Source organism: Rissa tridactyla, chromosome 4 (genome assembly GCF_028500815.1).
Source record: "Rissa tridactyla isolate bRisTri1 chromosome 4, bRisTri1.patW.cur.20221130, whole genome shotgun sequence".
Lineage (NCBI taxonomy): Eukaryota > Metazoa > Chordata > Aves > Charadriiformes > Laridae > Rissa > Rissa tridactyla.
The window spans coordinates 92,176,149-92,193,037 of NC_071469.1; the positions used below are offsets into that span (position 1 = coordinate 92,176,149).

General features: G+C 49.6%; 1 protein-coding gene across 1 annotated transcript in view; it reads right to left on the minus strand.

Moving 5' to 3' along the window:
* Nucleotides 1-673: 673 nt before the first annotated feature.
* The window catches only part of SLC7A5 (solute carrier family 7 member 5), a 44,168-nt gene continuing 27,952 nt past the window's right edge, over nucleotides 674-16,889 (minus strand). Inside the window, exons 3-10 of the mRNA XM_054199821.1 lie at nucleotides 15,536-15,641; nucleotides 14,737-14,781; nucleotides 13,231-13,354; nucleotides 12,049-12,152; nucleotides 11,169-11,265; nucleotides 10,663-10,812; nucleotides 8,418-8,595; nucleotides 674-6,628 (exon numbers count right to left, since the gene is read on the minus strand). Coding sequence (XP_054055796.1) covers nucleotides 6,573-6,628; nucleotides 8,418-8,595; nucleotides 10,663-10,812; nucleotides 11,169-11,265; nucleotides 12,049-12,152; nucleotides 13,231-13,354; nucleotides 14,737-14,781; nucleotides 15,536-15,641 — 860 coding nt within the window. The 3' untranslated portion in view covers nucleotides 674-6,572. The remainder of the gene's footprint in view (nucleotides 6,629-8,417; nucleotides 8,596-10,662; nucleotides 10,813-11,168; nucleotides 11,266-12,048; nucleotides 12,153-13,230; nucleotides 13,355-14,736; nucleotides 14,782-15,535; nucleotides 15,642-16,889) is intronic.

Sequence of the window (16,889 nt, forward strand, 5' to 3'; positions counted from 1 at the left end):
ACCCACTTTCCCACACCCGTGGTTTTAACACAGGCAAAACCAGAAACGGTAACTAGAATTTTAAAAAGGAGGATGGTGATAGAGGAAGGGATGCCGTTGTTGCTTCGCTACGCCCCTAGATCCGTCTGTAAGAGGAACACTTGGAACCCCAGAGCTCGGGTGCTGGTGGACGTGGCATAAACACGGCAACAACCTTTTGCAAAATAAAACTTTCAGAGGCAAAGACCAGCAACAAGAGAGTTGTAATTCAGCTTTCTTTGTTAAAAAAAAACCAACAAAACAAAAACAACAACCCAAAACATAGAACAACCCAAACATTTAACAGATTTGTTAACCACAGACATAAAAGAATCAAGAAATACTAGAAAAAATACAATGCAGGAGACATCTTCTTTTACAAGGCAATTTGATTAAGTTACTACTGGCTGACCAGCACTCGATCAGTCGTGGAGTAGCTGTGTTGAGAGGAACACAAACGTTGTAAATAGACAGCGCTTACTGTAGAAGTATTAAGACTAAAAGATATTTACCCCTTAAAATAAATAGAATGTCATCTACAGCAACATTTAAATTAGTAAAATATTTTTAAAGCAACCAAATATAACAAAATTGTAAATCAGATCTAGATTTTCTTCTGTACGTTAAGATCCATTTTTTCTGTGTTTTTTTAAAAAAAAAAAAAAAAAAACAAAAATATGAACTTTAGACGAAAGGTATCTCTGAAAAGTCAGATTATTCACTAGAAGTGAATTTCACCCTCCTTTTGTTCTGCGGGCCAGCGCAAGGTCCGGGTACCACTTAGAATTCTGCCGTTGCAAGGATTTAGGTGGGACGCAGACCTCACCCTGTCCTCTGAACAAGTCAGGATTTTTTTCCCTGGGTGTGAAATTCATCCCAGCGCGGGATACGCAGCCCGACCCCGCGGCACCACATCCCGCTGGCTGGGAGAGCATCCGAGCCGCTCGCAGAGCCCCTGCGCCGAGATGAACGTCACCCAATGGGAATAATTTCGGCGTAGATATAAAGTCTCTTTTAGGCCATTTAAAAATTAATTCAGTATCTAAAAAAATATTATTCTTTTTCCTCATTAACACTTCAACAGCTGGAGGAAGCAACACCCCTTCTCACGCAAGGAACAGGGGGCTAAAAGCAAAGAAATAATCCTCTGGACATCGGTTCCTTATGGGTGACCTAAGCCAAGCCACGTTTCCTACGTGCAGCTGAATGGCACTTGGCTTTGACTCCCAGCAGCATCCCGCACACCCCCACCCCAGCTGCCAGTTCCAGTTCAGACCGTGTAAACTGGGAAGAAACTTCTCAAGAACAGGCAAAACCAGCGTAAGGCTGGCCGGCCGTCACTCCTCAGGAAGCCACCAGAAATGGAGAGCCCCTTGAGCATCCCTCAAGGCCGAGGTCTCGCAGGATGCCCTGGCACGGGCAGGATCCCTGGCGGAGGCATGGGAGCAGATTCCCATCGCCGCAGGGAGCCGGCTGCCGCGCTCCCTGGTCGCCAGCCAAGTGCTCTGGGCCCAGCTGTGCCATCCTGTCCCGCGGCTGGAGATGCTCATGGGGTTCCCAGTGCCGGCACAAGGCTGCGATTCATTCCGTGGGGCTCTGCCGAGGTGGCGGCGCCGGCCGGCAGACTTCAGCGTGAGCCCCCGGGGGGAACCGGAGCCGTCTGGCCCCTGGGCTGCCCTTTCCCAAGCTCCAGTAGGAAGCTTTGTTCCAGCCCTTTCTCAATGGCCAACATCGCCTTCCCCTTTGATGGCATTAGAAACAGAGTTGTGCAACCGGTTGATGGAAAAGCTGGTGTCCCGCAGCCCCAAACAGCCAGTGTTGCGTAATGACAACATTTGGCTGTTTCCTCCTTTTGTTTTTTTTTTTTTGTTTTTTTTTGTTTTTTTTTGTTTTTTAAATTTTATTTTATTTATTTTTTATTGAAGCCCGAGAACACTGTAGCCTCGGCTGAAGGCACGGGTTCCTTCCCAGAGTGTGAGGAAGCCTTCCCTGTGATTCCCCAGAGCCGGACCGGGACTCTGCCACCGCAAACCATCTCTCCGTGGTTGGGAAGTGGCGGCAGGGGGGAAGAGCAACGCCGCCGCCCCTCCAGGGCTCCGCATTCGGGGCAGACCCACAAGCGGAGGAGCCCACGGAGAAGCCCAGTTTATTCCCCTGAGCCACCCACAGGGAGAGGGCTCGGAGAACAAAGCCGCTTCTTAGGAGTTTCAATCCAGTTGAAGGGTCTTTAAAGTTTGTTCAACAGCGGCAGAGTCCCTTTGAACTCAGTTTTCACAGGGGGTGCCGTTAAAAACAAAAGTGTGTTTACCAGAACATGGTAGCCAAGATAGAAAACACTGCAAATACTGCAGGAAGTTAATAATATTTAAAAAAAAAAAAAAAAAAAGGAAAAAAAAAAGAAAAATCCACCTAAGATGACTTAAATACCCCCTGTTTTTGGCGGGGAGCATTTTGCAGGGCTGAGCAGGGCTGGTTCCCCTCGCGGTCGGGAAGAAGGTTTCTCATTTAGAGAGAGGAACCCAAGGGGCAAGGAAGCGCCTGCCCGCCGGCTCCTGCCCGCCCCTGCCCTACGGTTTAGCAGTCCCCGTGGGATGCTATTCCGTGAACACCCCTAACAACTCACTGCCTGGGAGTCTAAATACTTTAAAACAAGCTAAGAGGAGCGATAATTGAAAGGGGGGGTTTAGTACAAGGACGGAGGGAGTACTGCGGCACAGCCGTCACTTGCAGAAATACGCAGCCACGGCTCCACGGTTGGACTCGAGGATCTTAAAGGTCTTTTCCAACCTAAATGATTCGATGATTGCACTGACACAACTGCTCTGGCTGTATCTGCAGAATACTGTCATATGAAATAGATTCACGCGGTACCTCGTTTAACTGTAGCGACTGTTTAGGAAAGCAAACTCGCAGTCGCTGCGGCCGTACGTGTCCTTTGCGGGAAGGGTTTCTGTCCCTTGGTGGTTCACAACAGGCATGACTGAGCGCGGGCTCAGAAGAGCACAAACAGACAGAGAAACAACAGAAAAATCCCACATCCAGTGCTGGGAACAATGAGAAAATTTCTGTGGAGTCTCCGTTGCTCCCCGCGCCCTCCGTGACACATCTCATTCCACATTTGAGGAAAGGAAGCAGCAAGGAGGTCTTTCACGGGGAAGTATTCTCTCTTTTTCCATACCAAATTCCAGCTGAACACGACAAGCCCCCGAGGGCGGCAGACGCTGCTGGCTGCTGATCTGAGCTACAAGCTTTAGTGCCGATGCCGCTAGCAGCAGTTTCACCCACTGCAGTGAAAATTACTTTAGCTGTGTTTTCTTTATAAAACAAAATTCAGTTTTACCCCCCTCACTCATTCTCTCCCTAACCTCCAGGAAAAAAAAATAACCCAACCTCTTACAGCCATGTCACCAAGCTCTGGTGGAGGGCAACTATCAGGGTCAATGAATCGGGGATAAAAGAAATGAGATTTTTTGAAAGGTAAACTTTGAGATGTGAGCTGTGGCTGACCAAATTCAACATTTTTGTCATTCTGTGCTGGTACCTGGTTCAGTTTCTTCGTATACCTCCAGCGCCGTGGAGACGCTGGAGAGATCACCACCAAACATACGGTATCAATGCCAGAGCCGGCAGGTTAGTACAAGAGAAAGATCTTTAGCAGCAAGTGAAGAATCACGAAAAATCATCAAGGGCAAGCAAGCGAGTTAAGGATTTAATTAAGATCAGTTAATTAATAATAAAAAAAAAATATTTCTCAGTGTGACATCTCCTCTTTAAAACCAGTGTGAACGGTTCACCAAGAGGATATCATGTAGCGATCGTCTTCATCACTGATGAAAGTCATTTAAAGATGTGTCCAAACCAAGCAACCCCCCACGCCTTTGGGAGACGCGGACCTATTTCTGAGCTCTCCGTGGCTTGGACTTGAGTGCTAATTTACATTGGATTGAGCTGGCTGAGAGTTAAAATCCCTTTCCTTTGCATCACAAGTAATTCTGCTGGTACATATTAGCACTAAGAGCCCCTACGTTGAACCCAGGCCCTGCAGGAAACTGGCCCCAAGACCATTACAGCCAAAAAACTGCAGGCCAAGTGGAAGGTGACGGACCGAGGTTCTCTCTTGATGGTACAGGTCCAGCATAAGCAGCAATTTCCCATCACTCCCCTGCCAAAACATCTCAGCCTTCAGCTGGAAGAGGATTCACAAACATCGAGTTCAGATTTTATGGTTCACGACCTTATTTATGCAAATGTGTCTCCACAGGCACTGGATCTGAGATGCTCCAATTCATTGCACGTAGGTCCCTGAACAGCCAGGCACTGGCCATAACTTTGGGTTCTTCTGCACTGTAGATATACCCAAACCAGCTGCAACTCCCCACAGGTTAACTTAGCTCCAGGAGAGCTCAACACTAACGCGTGTGAAGTGGCACCTGCGCTGGCTTGGGTATCTCTACACCGCGCTGCCACGGAAGAAGCAACCTGACAGCAAAGGTTTTCAGCGTGATGATTGTCTCACCTATTCCTCCTGCACGGCCTCAAAGCAAATACGCGTGGTTGGCGAAGCAATAGCAAAGAGCTGCACGCAGACGCTCGTTGACATAGCCACGGTCACTGTCACACACACTTGAACAGAAGCTGCCACCTGCTATGACAGACACACTTTTTTTTGCTAGAGAACTTCTTAGAAAGACAAAGCACGAGCTAGTACCATTGGTGTCCTTAATGCCTCTTCATCCAGAGTAACTCTACGCTAAGAGGAGAATCCAGCAGAAAGCATTAGCTCTTGGAGGATCCTGGCTTCCAAACAGCTTAGTTTACGAAAATATTGAGAAAAAGTAGTTCAACAACCCATTTGCACAAAGCACAAGCACAAAGATCTGTAACGGAGACTGAAGCAGCTCACTTGTGGGAAAAAGATGCTTTTGATTTCCAACTGACTATCACCTTGAGCGCAAAGGCATTATGAGCAAATTGTTCAAGAACTGCAGTTGTGTTGCAAGGTGATGCTTTTGACCAAATGAAGCAACGTGTTCCTAAGAGGACAGCTTTGATTACTCGGGAAGTAGGGGGATTTTGGGTGAGCTCAGGGGATGGGACTGCAACACCCACGACAGCAAAACAAGCTTTCACGTGTGGATCGTGGTTTATGCTCAAAGACCACTCCCTGGGCGGGAGGATGTTGGTGAGGGACGTTGGCTTGCTGACCAAGCCAAACCTGATGCTGCAGTTTTGCACGAAGGAGGAACAGGCCCCCAGTCTCTGCTTCTTAGAGCAAAACAGACCATCTACAGCAGACCGAGATTAGAGCCAGGCTCCAGCCATCTGGGGACACCTGCCCCCTTCCACACCCCCAGACCCAGTTGGTCCCATCTCCACTGCACGTTCTAGAGGAGACACGGCATAACGAAGGGCACGGTGACAGGCGACGCACAGACCCCAGGGAACGAGCCACCCTTACTTTATCTTTGCAAGTGGTTTAGGGGCAAACATGAATCCCACCGAGGGCAACAAACAGGGCCATTTGGAGAGCACGATGTTGCTCGTCCTATGCTGGACAGCCTATCTACAGAAACACATGGAGTGAGCAAGCCACGGACTTGGCCTTCTGCTAATTGCAGTTCCCTGGGTTTATCAGGAGGAACTCCCCCCTCAGGCCTGCCCCTGCCCCAGTGCTAATTCACAGGGCCACGGGATGGGCATTCTGGTGAAGAGCATCCCGGTGAAGGGCATCCCGGAGGACTGGCTCAATAGCAGGGAGATGGCTTGGATCTGAGAGTTAAAAGCCAGGCAGTGGCAGGGGACCCCGAGTGCTCTTGTCAGGAACGCAATGAAAGTCAGATGAGGCCTCCCCACATCATTTCTCTGACACTAATTGTGCTCTGCCTTGTCTCACCTAAGTCACTGCCCGTGGACAGAGTCCAACGCGTCCAGCAGCACGTATTTCGGCATGAGTTTGTGTGTGTGTGAGCGTGTGAGCCAACATCAGCCAACCTCTGCTTCCCAACCACCCTCCCTTGACCAGGTAAGGCGGGTGGGCCAGGCTCAGGACCGCCCTGCGGCTCTGCGACAGTCCCAGCCCCAGACACAGGCACGTTTGTACGGCTGGCAACACTCAAACTGGGCTCATGAGCAGATCCCCCACCATCTGGGGGATCCCAGACCCCAACCAAGTGAGCCTGCACAGAGCTGAAGTACAGCCCTCAGTATCACACACACACACACACACGCACGCACGCAAGGCTGAGCGGACTCGCTGCTGCCGGACAGGCAGGACCCCTTTGGAGCTGCCGGCAGGAATTCCTCCTCCTGGCCCACGTTCGTACCAAGAACTTCTCATCACAGGGTTTCTCATCTGCCAGGCTAAAGGGTGGTGATGGAGGAGCTGGAGGAGGCAAGGCAGAGCGGCGGGGCATGGTGTCAGACACGAAGCAGCTCCGACGGGGCGTTCCAGTACTTGGGTTTCATTTACGAGGGATCAGAAGCGTTTTCTCCTTGTGTCGTCTTAAAATAATATTGTGCGTTTCCTCAAGCTGAATGTCTCTGCTTTTTCCTGCTTAAGATTCTTGCGGAACCACTTCCATCAGTTTCTGGCACAGGACTGTTGCGGAGACTACGGGGAAGAAAGCGAAGTACAGGTTAGAGATTGCACACAGACAGCCCAACCCATATCTTGATCTCGGTTCATGATATTCTGCCCCAAAAGGGCTGACCCATTTGCCTCCCCACCATGGTTCTGACCACGGTTAGTCCAAATACAACTTAAGACTTGAAAGCAAATGAGCCGCGAGCTGCTCTCTGCTCACGCCCAGAACTTAAACACGTAACGCTGGCAGCTTTGCCGCTGCAGCAGGGATGCTGTACTGCCCCGAGAGAGGCTCCGGTACTTCGTGACGCCAGTTTCTAATTGCATGGTGATACGGTAACTACGTTTGGATGCCAGAACTGCAAGCAGCCAAAACCGAGTCAGGCACAATAGCAAGAATGGGCATAGAAAATATAAGCCTACGCTTTTACTTCCAATTTTGGCCCAGGACAAAACCAACTCAGCATACTGGACACCAGGCAGAGTCCACTGCCTTGCACGGAGCAGGTGAAGAGCAAAGGAAGCATTTCAGACGCAGGTTGGTACAGGAAAGGTGCTAAACTGAAGTAAGTTTATTTTTCCACCCGTTGGTTTTGGTGGTAGCAGCTTTCCGTTGCTTCGCTGTGTGTTTGGAGATTACAAGATGGTGTGGCCAGGTAAAGCTAACAGTAATTCTAACTACGCACAAAGTCAAACTAAGATCAGTTGGAGGTGAGCAAATTATCTGCAATATATGAATATGCACCTGTGTTTAAAGTTCGTATGTTTCTAACTGGACATTTGCAGGATTATCATTCTGTGTTCCCAGAATATTTTCTATATTCTCCTTAGAAGCCTTTGGTGGCGGAAAACAATTAATATGGTAATTTGCCACCCAGGCGCTTCAAAAATGGCTTTTCCAGGAACTGAGCCTAATACTCGGAAAAAAAAGTGAGTGTGAGAGAGAGAGAGAAAAAAAAAAAAAAAAAAGAATAACAAGAGCTGAGCACTGTTGAAAGCCTTTTTCTTCTTCATAAAAAGCATCCAGCTAAGGCTGGGCATTTCTTCTTGTCTGCTTTTCTAGGTCAGCCCGTTGTACGAGAGCTGGGAGGCAGATGGTAGAGTTTGGTTACTTGGACAACACGGATTGACTTTCTTGATTCAGTTGTTCGGGCAGAGGTTACCTGTGCCAAGCACAGCCTCTCCGTCCCTCCAGAACACACCGTGCCGTCGTGTCAGCCGTACGAAAACCTTATGTGAGGATACCTTAGAAATAAACCTTGTAAGAGACAATATCCAGGGGATTTTCCCTTCCCTCTTCTCTGCTGCCGCATTTTGATGCCAAGGAGAGCTTTGACTGGATCAGAAATGTTAGCGCTGGCTAAGCGATGGATTGGGACTAATTCCGAATTTTCAGCAGCCAAATTGAGGCCAACTGTGCTCAGACTGTAATGCTGTGACTTCTTTTCCCCTCCTACACCACTAAAAAGGGATTCTCTGCTGACAAAAGGCTTGACCCTGTGCTTTTACAGGAGGCAGAAGAAAGGCAGCAACGTGCTCAGCGAATTATGCTCCACTGTGTAACAACAACCCGTTTGCCAAGATAAAAAAAAAAAAACAAATTGTATTTGGCCCAAACTTTGCAATTATTGCAAGTCAGAGTGTGTTTTGGGTGCTCGGCAGATAAGGTAATCACCAGGTTAAAACTTGTTACCGTTAAGGAAGAACTGATCAGAGCCAAGACATTGGAAGGTTCCACTAGACGAAGGAGAGCCAGTGCGACCAGCCGTAGCACGCTCCCCGGGAAGCTGCTGTTTTTAGAGCTGGTTATACTTACAGATGCCTTGGAGAACCCACTTGGGCTTGTTTTGCCACCAGACCCCGAAGAAGTAAACAGGGATCCCGCTGAAGATGATGGCAAAGCCAATCGCACATTCCTTTGGTGTCATCCAGAAGGAAACAGCAATGAGAAACAAGCAGGCCAGGATGAAGAAAATGGGCAGGCAGATGTTCACCTAAACAAGGACCCAAAGAACAGGTCAGAAGTTGTATCAGGCAACAGGGAACACTTTCCAGTGAATTTTGTCTAGCCATACAGCCCTGGGAGGGAAGGAATTCATATTCCACCGTGGACCCTATGTGGATAGTGCTCCTGATTGTCCCACAGCTCTGAACAAGGGGACCGTGACCTTGAACTGCCACAGGGAAGGTATCGAGCAACCCCTAACATGCACATTTAATACCAGCAAAACAAAGCAGGGAGACGTGGCTGGCCAAGACAGCATAAACCTTTCTCAGCACCCATTTCTTTACCCCAATTCCACACTTGAATGATTCCTTATAAAAAACACCTGTACCGACAGCATCAAATGGACGACCGGGATGAGGGGACAGAGTGTATGCTCAGCAAGTTCACTGATGATACCAAACTGGGTGGGGTGGCCGACACCCCAGAGGGCCGTGCTGCCATCCAGTGTGACCTAGACAGGCTGGGGAGCTGGGCGGAGAAGAACCTCATGAGGTTCAACAAGGACAAGTGTAGGGTCCTGCACCTGGGGAGGAAGAATGTCAGGCACCAGTATAGGTTAGGGGTGGACCTGCTGGAAAGCAGCTCTGAAGAAAAGGATCTGGGGGTCTTGGTAGACAGTAAATTATCCATGAGCCAGCAATGTGCCCTTGTCGCCAAGGTGCCCAATGGAATTCTGGGCTGCACAGGGAAGAGTGTGGTCAGCAGGTCAAGGGAGGTCATTCTCCTGTTCTTCTACTCTGCACTGGTGAGGCCACAACTGGAATACTGTGTCCAGCTCTGGGCTCCCCAGTTCAAGAGGGACAGGGAACTGCTGGAGAGAGTCCAGCGTAGGGCAACAAAGGTGATGGAGGGACTGGAGCATGTCCCTTATGAGGAAAGGCTGAAAAGAGCTGGGACTCTTTAGCCTGGAGAAGAGAAGGTCGAGGGGAGACCTTATTAATATTGACAAGTATCTAAAGGGTGGGTTTAAGGAGAATGGAGCCAGACTCCTTTCAGTGGTTCCCAGTAACAGGACAAGGGGTAACGGGCACAAGCTGGAACATAGGAAGTTCCGAACAAATATGAGAAAAAACTTCTTTACGGCGAGGGTGACAGAGCCCTGGAACAGGCTGCCCAGGGAGGGTGTGGAGTCCCCTTCTCTGGAGACTTTCAAGACCCGCCTGGATGCAGCCCTGAGTAATGTGCTCTGGGCAATCCTGCTTTAGCAGGGGAGTGGGACTAGATGATCTCTAGAGGTCCCTTACAACTCCGGAAAAAAAAAAAATTCCGTAAAAAAATTCCGTAAATTCAGCAGCAACCAGGGCACATGACGGAGCATCTTCGCTGCCGTTTCTCGGGGGACTCGGCCACACTGCTCTGAGCAGTGCACCCGCTGAGAGCAGCCCAGCCTTTACAAGAAAAACCAAAAACCAGAGGAAATGCCCCGCAAAGAGTTACTTTGGGAGGGCACCGGTACAGGTCTGCGAGTTTGTTTCTGTCTGGCTGCCTGTTGCCTGGCAGAGACCTGAGTGTGCAGGGGGACGAGTGAGAAACATGCCTTTAAGGCAGGCAGACATGCTTGTGGCTGACATGATCTTGGCCTCCTCCCAGATGGGACACGGTACTGCCAAGCTGGCCAAGGACAAAGAGAACAAAGTTCTCCTCTCTGCAGGCGTGGGTTTGCCTGCTTTATTAAAAAACTATTTTAAGTGAATTCCACGATGGTACAGAGTGTTTCACTGAGAGCCACAGCCTGGGATTTGTCCTGGGGAACATGTTAGTCACCGAGAGCTTCCCACTGGGCTACCCCACCAGAACACCCCGCATCTCCGTCACCCAGAGCCTCCTTCACTCTGATGTCCCCACGGCCATGGCAGCTCTTTGTCCTCCCGCATTCGGCAGATTTCCCTGCAGCAGGGACACCCGCGTTAGCTACAACACACCGTTTCCCCCCGCAGGCTTGCGATCCCAGTCCCTCTTCACGCAGGACAAGCAGCCCTACTTGCTGAACCTTCACTGGTGCTGAGAAGGGACTCAGGGAGGACCCACCACGCGATCGCCGCACTGTTCTCACCTTGATGGGCCTTTCTAGCTCTGGCTTCTTGTAACGCAGCCACATCATGCCGATGATGGCCAGAGCCACACACAGCCAGTTGAAGAAGCTGAAGAAGTTGATGACTGAGAAAATGTTGTTGGAGAAGGCATAGAGCAGAGTCATGACGCACTGCATCCGGAAAAAAAAAAAAAGCCATTCGCAAAGACAGTAGGCAAACCCACGTATGTTACAACACTAAATACAGGTATTTTAGAAGAACTATCTGCCAGGACAAGAATCGCGTTGATTATTTTTTACATAGTTAAGCTATTTTCAATCGGTGCCCGGAACAATTTCAAAACAGAAGGAGTGGAATATGAGGATATGATGAGAAGGAGATGGGTCTATCCTCTCCTGTAGGCGCATGCAGGAATGGCTGTGTCTGCGGGTGGTGCCCAAGTAGCCCCTCTCCAACCACACCGATGGGATCCTACCCCCAACCCATTTCTCAATACCAGATCATCACCACAGAGCCAGGTGCTTACCGTAAAGACAAGGGAGGGCACGGGAGTGAGAAGCCTGGGGTGAATCATAGACAGGATTGAAGGCAAGTGTCCTTCTCGGGATCCCACGAAGAACAGCCTGAGGTGGGGGAGACAGAGCAGTTACCACCTTCAGCCCCACCTTCAGCTGGGGTTTGTCTTCAGCAGAAAACAAGCGGGGACAGCCCAAGCCCAGCCTAGACAGTGCTGAGGCAGCAAGACTGAAACGTCCAGGCTCCACGCAGGTTTTCCACCTTCGTGGTGCCCCGCAGAACGCCAGCAGTGCCCTCTTGCTAGTCACTGGTTCAGGAGTGGGGCCCTCCAGGATCAGACCCCAGCACAGGGTGTTCTGCACATACACCGTTAAAAGTCCCTGTCTTAGAAGGAAGGCTGGAGATGGACGAAGAACGCAAGAAAAGATGTATTTTGCCCTCCTTTCCAGAGAGAGCAATTACGCAACTTTCCTAAGACAAATCGGGCGGTGTGTGTCAGAGCTGGAACCTCCACCTGCCATCCTGCCCTGTCCTCTCTCCCCTTTCTGGAGCAATTCTCAGCCCTGAAGTTTCATAGGTTTCTGCTTTTCATTAAAGCCACTTTCTCAGGCAACATCACTGAGCCCCAAGCCTGTGTTTGTTTATGTTCTAATAACTTCAACAGGACTTTGCCTGAGGAATAGAAGACTAAGACCACTGAAAGGGTTTTTCCTTTAAACTGGATATGGTTTTAAAGTCTCAAATTTTTTTTTTTGGGCCTTCCCCACGTGGTCTCCAGACCCTTTAGACTTCGTGTCTACCCACAGCTGCTCTTTGGAGGACAATTCCCAACGAAGACACATTAAGCATGGCTTATAAACAAAAACCACAAAATTGAGCAAGAAGCCTACCGGGAAGAAGTGAAGAGAGATCCATTAACGGATCCAAAGCATGACAAGCCAACAAAGACGGGTATGATCCAGGACATGACGCCAAGGTGATAGTTCCCAAAATCCTAAATGGGGGGCAACAAGACAAGACAGTTCACACCCAGAATGCCCAAAAGGACTCACAGCTGCCTACAAAGATTTAGTATTTGTAGGAATCTGAATAAATGACGTGGCTTAGTGCTGAAGGTGTTGCGGAGTTTTCCATATTGCCATGTGCTGCTCCTCCGTCCTGAAAAATCATATTGTGGAATGACAAACAAACAAACAAAAAAAATCAGCAGAAAGCCCTTCCCTCAAGAGTCAGGACACAGCATTTATCAGAAAAGCTACCCAGAAGTTCAAGACCAAATGGAAACCGTGAGGAGATTCAGAGAGGCAGCTGTTGCCAGCTGCTGGGTAAGGACCTGGGACACAGCCCCGGGGGATGCAGTGACCTGGAGCTGTAGTTTTATATCACAAACTGACCCCGCGCTGCTTCACTGCGAAGGCACACAACTAGGGCAACCCAACCAAGCCTGGCATCTCCAGTAGCTCAGCACCAGGTATGTGCAGCCTGGAGCGGGGCTGGGGACTAACGCAAAGGACGGAGAGCTGCCACCCGAATGGCCCAGACCAGCTCATCCTGGACCGGGAGATGCCCCTTCAGGCACCGAACAATCCTGGTCACGCTCAGTTTGTGAGATCATACAACGCTGCTCACTTCGGAAGCAATCAGGATTCTGACCCCAATGGCATTTTAATTAATAGAAGTATTATTTTTTCTGTCTTAATTAAAACAAGGAAGATACAGAGAGAGAACAATCTAGTTCAGTATTGACTGAATGACCTTTTCCCATAAATACCACGCTCTGGTAACTGATGATAAGTCATGAGGCCAGCAGCAACCTTGCATATTTACGAATTAAGAGCAGCGTTAACTGTCTGCCCACCCTTACTATTGTCCGTGATTAATCCCACTTGGTATCACACTGTTCCTCCCTGCTCCCGTCACAGTTGCTCTTTATCTCCTGTCAAACACCACTTTTTTTGTAAGCAGCCATGATCAGCATGGAACAAACTAGGAGACTGTATGCGGAGATTGTAAGTCTGATTTAACCAGCCCTGGACAACAGATGAGTCACATCAAAAATGCACCTATCTTACCACAGCCACGGCTTCGGACGTCAGCATCTGCTCCGTCGACAGCGTCGTGAAGTAAGCCAAGTTTGTCAGCACATAAACCAAAGTGACTACAGGTAGCGAGATGATGATAGCCAGAGGCAGGTTTCTAGGAAGAAAGCATAGATTGCAATGGAGCGCTGCAGTTCAGAGAAGAGAGCTGTTGATGCCAGGGATCGGTGGCTCGTGCTGCAGCCCCTCCTGCGCTCGCTTAAAGTTGGCTCGAGCCGTTCTGCTCTTTTTTGGCTCTTCCGTGCGTCCAGTTTCCCAGCCACGGGCTGCCCCCCTAGGAGAGGAGAGGATGCCCGCACAGGACCAGCCTGGAGGCTGACAGATGTAGAAGGAAGGATTATGGCTGAAGGGACTTTTTGCATGGAGAGACTCTGTCTGTCTGGGCAAGCAGTAATTTAAGATCACCGCAAAGGCAATTAATTAAAAATAACCCCCCGTGTCTCTTGCTAGCCAGCAGCACTACCGCATGCGTTCTCTTCGGGGCAAAGGAGAAGCGTTTGTGCCGGTGGGTTTCTTGTGGGAGACGGAAAGATTGGGGATTTAGTGGGCAGGTTTTAGGCTCTAACTCTGTGCAGCTGGCTGGACTGCTGAAACTCAAAGAAAACAAGTTCAGACACAGTCTGAGTGGGTCTGTAAAGATGAGGCTGCGTTGGTACGAATTTGCCTTTCCAAATAGTCTAACTTCATTTGCGAACGGAAACTGAAAAAGGAAACCCTGCTTGATGCCACGTATAATTGGTCTGGTGGAGCTCAAAGCCACAGGAGGAGAGAGTCAAATACCATGACTGCATTCAGAGGACAAGAAAATAATTGCAAACTGCAGAAACCTTCTTATAACTCTGTTTGTCAAGGAAGGGACGTACCAAATCTTATGCTTCCCAGCAGGCGCTAATCACTGCCAGGGTCAGCCAGGAATGAGTTCTTGCACAAGTGACCCTGAAGCTCATATTGACGGTGCCTCACAGGCACCTTCCCTATGAGAAAAATGACTTCTCGGTGATGTCCTGCTTTGGTGTGGCCCCCCCCCCCAATCTCACCAGGTCCCCTGCATAACCCTGAAAGGCACGGGCAGCACAGAAAGCAGCTATTGCTCAAGAGAACAGGAAGACCACGTGACAAACATGTACGAACAAACACTCCCGTGGAAGTTCATACAGGACAGCAATAAGCCATGAGTGCTTCTTCCTCGCCCATAATTCAGAGAGGTGTCCTGCCAAGGAAGCCAGACTTTGCGACAACACCGATAACATAGTACAGGAAAGCAGTGTAAGCAACAGCCCTTCTCATACAGAGGTTATTATTCCCCTTCCTCTATTCCAGGGAGGAACAATGCTATTAATTTAGCTTGTTTTCTACTTCCCAAGAAAAATTCCTTGGCTTCTGGGCTGATTAGCAGCCCCTTTCACACACACGAGGAAGGGGCTTCCCAAGAACATTAGCTTTTCCTCCTGGGGAAGTCATCACAGGACACCCACCTACCTGTAGGGATTTATCATCTCTTCTGTAACAAAATTCAAGTAATTCCTGTAATTTAAAAAGAATGGTGGTTAATTCTGGTTAGTCCATGGAAGAAATGAAGCCCTTCATCTTACTCATCTGCAAGGGAATTTCAGGAGGGGCAGAGAGCCTGACGCCACGATAAAACTTATGAAGGCTGTTGCCTAGTCCAAAACCTTCCAAGTGCAAGCCCCGGCTGATGCCAGTGGATCTAGCACACCATACTGCCGGCTTCCTTGCCGGAGGAGGGGTGATCGCAGGGTGAAGAGCTGGACCCACGAGGCACAGGGCCACCCTCCAAGCGATAAGGATGGCTGCATCTGGCCTGTTTTCACAGCAAATTGAGCAGGCTCCTTGTGCTTGCAAGTGCTCAAGGGGAGCGATAAAGAAGCCCTCCAGGAGCCCCAGTCTGGTGCTCGAAGTAATCTGTTGGCACGTGGCACACCTCTCTTCTGCTACCCAAATCCACCGTGCCCCTTTCTCTTAACACCACCTAGGAGCTGCACCGAGCATCATGGCGCATCATCACCCGCCATCTGCTGCCTCTTCTAAATCCCACGATCCCCTCCGCTTCTTTGTGCTTAAGTCCTGGCTGGAAGTGGGGTGTGAAGTATGACTATTAACATTATTAGGCAAACCCAAAGCATCCGCCTCCTCGCCCTGGTCACAAGAAAGATGGGAAGCCCTGGACCACACTCTTCCTGCAAACACAACCTGGGGACAAAAGGAATGCACTACAGTATTTAGGACTGAAAAAAAGGAGAGGGGGGCTGCGTCTTACCATCCTCCATAGGCAAAGAGACCGCTGTACAAAGCTAACACGATGTTCCCCACGCCTACTTTTGTGCCTTCGAAGGAGTGCTCAGGCGTCAGGTTTGTCACGTCACCTGCAGAAAACAAAAACAAAAAAGGATCGATGCAGAGGGACTGTGAACCCCAAGCGCCTTTGGTGGGTGTTGAAACAGAAACCTGGAGGCAAAAGCGGCTCTTAGGATACTTAATTACCACGCTGATGATGCATTTCAGGTTATGCTAGAGAACACGTGCACTTATTTCTATTGGGCTGATTCCTCCGGTTTTACAGCGCTCAATTCACAGGGAGTAACACACCAAACGATCAGCCCCAAATATACTTGTCTCAATCAACCGGCCATTATTACCGAGTCCTCAAAACTTTCTCACACTGCAACGTGCTATCGGCGAGATAATCTCTCAGATATCTTCTCCCCGCGAAGAAAACATTCTGGGGACCTTCCTGCTGGAAGATGCTATGCAAACAGATATTGTCACATTGTCCTCTCAACTGAGAGCTGCTTTCATTCGATAAAAACCCCAGGATTTCCTCCGCTTCCACCAGCCACCCAATAAAGCAGAAACCCAGGATTTCCTCTCGTCCCACCAGCCACCTGATAAAGCAGAGGGTCATGGCAATCCCTTTGATTGTGGGAAGTCAGGTTCTTTGGGGCTTGAATATCAGAAGTGAGCTTCTTTAGGACATGAATATCGAAAGTTCCTGTTATGTATCTGCTTTTGAAATAATAAGCCATAAATAGACAACTCGATTGTACCTTTGGTAAGAACTCTCCTGGAGCAGTCAAGGGTTTATTTATTTTGCTTTAAAATGCTCTGCAGTTGTTTTGTTCCCTGCCTTTTGATGTGGAGCCTGGGTGCAGGCCTGGGACGTCGAAGCCACGCTCCCCTCCCCAGCGCTCCCCTTGGTGAGGACAGAAGCGGGGAGCGAGGGAGGATTCGGCAGGGCACATTTGCATCCCGGGCGCCCCGTCGAAGCCCATGTGATTCCTCTTAGGGCATAGATCTTTACTAATCGCCCAGGAGACGGCATCACATGGCAGTCAGCAGGGCCTGGAGCTTAACCCTTCATCTCTTAGCACAAGGTACCCAGGTCGTGCATGCAGGGAAAGCAGAGGGATGCTAACATTCCAGGCATTTTTCCTCTGGGTGGCCTCTCTTCCCATCTCACGCTGGAAACTTTCACTCCCCTATGCCACCAAAAGCCACTTTTGCAGAGGCTGGGTAACAAATACGGATGAAAGGACCTTTCAGTGCCTCGCTCCCTCTTTCTCGAGGTGGGAAATGGGGACTTTTCCCAGCGGCACTATTGGTCTGACGGTGCG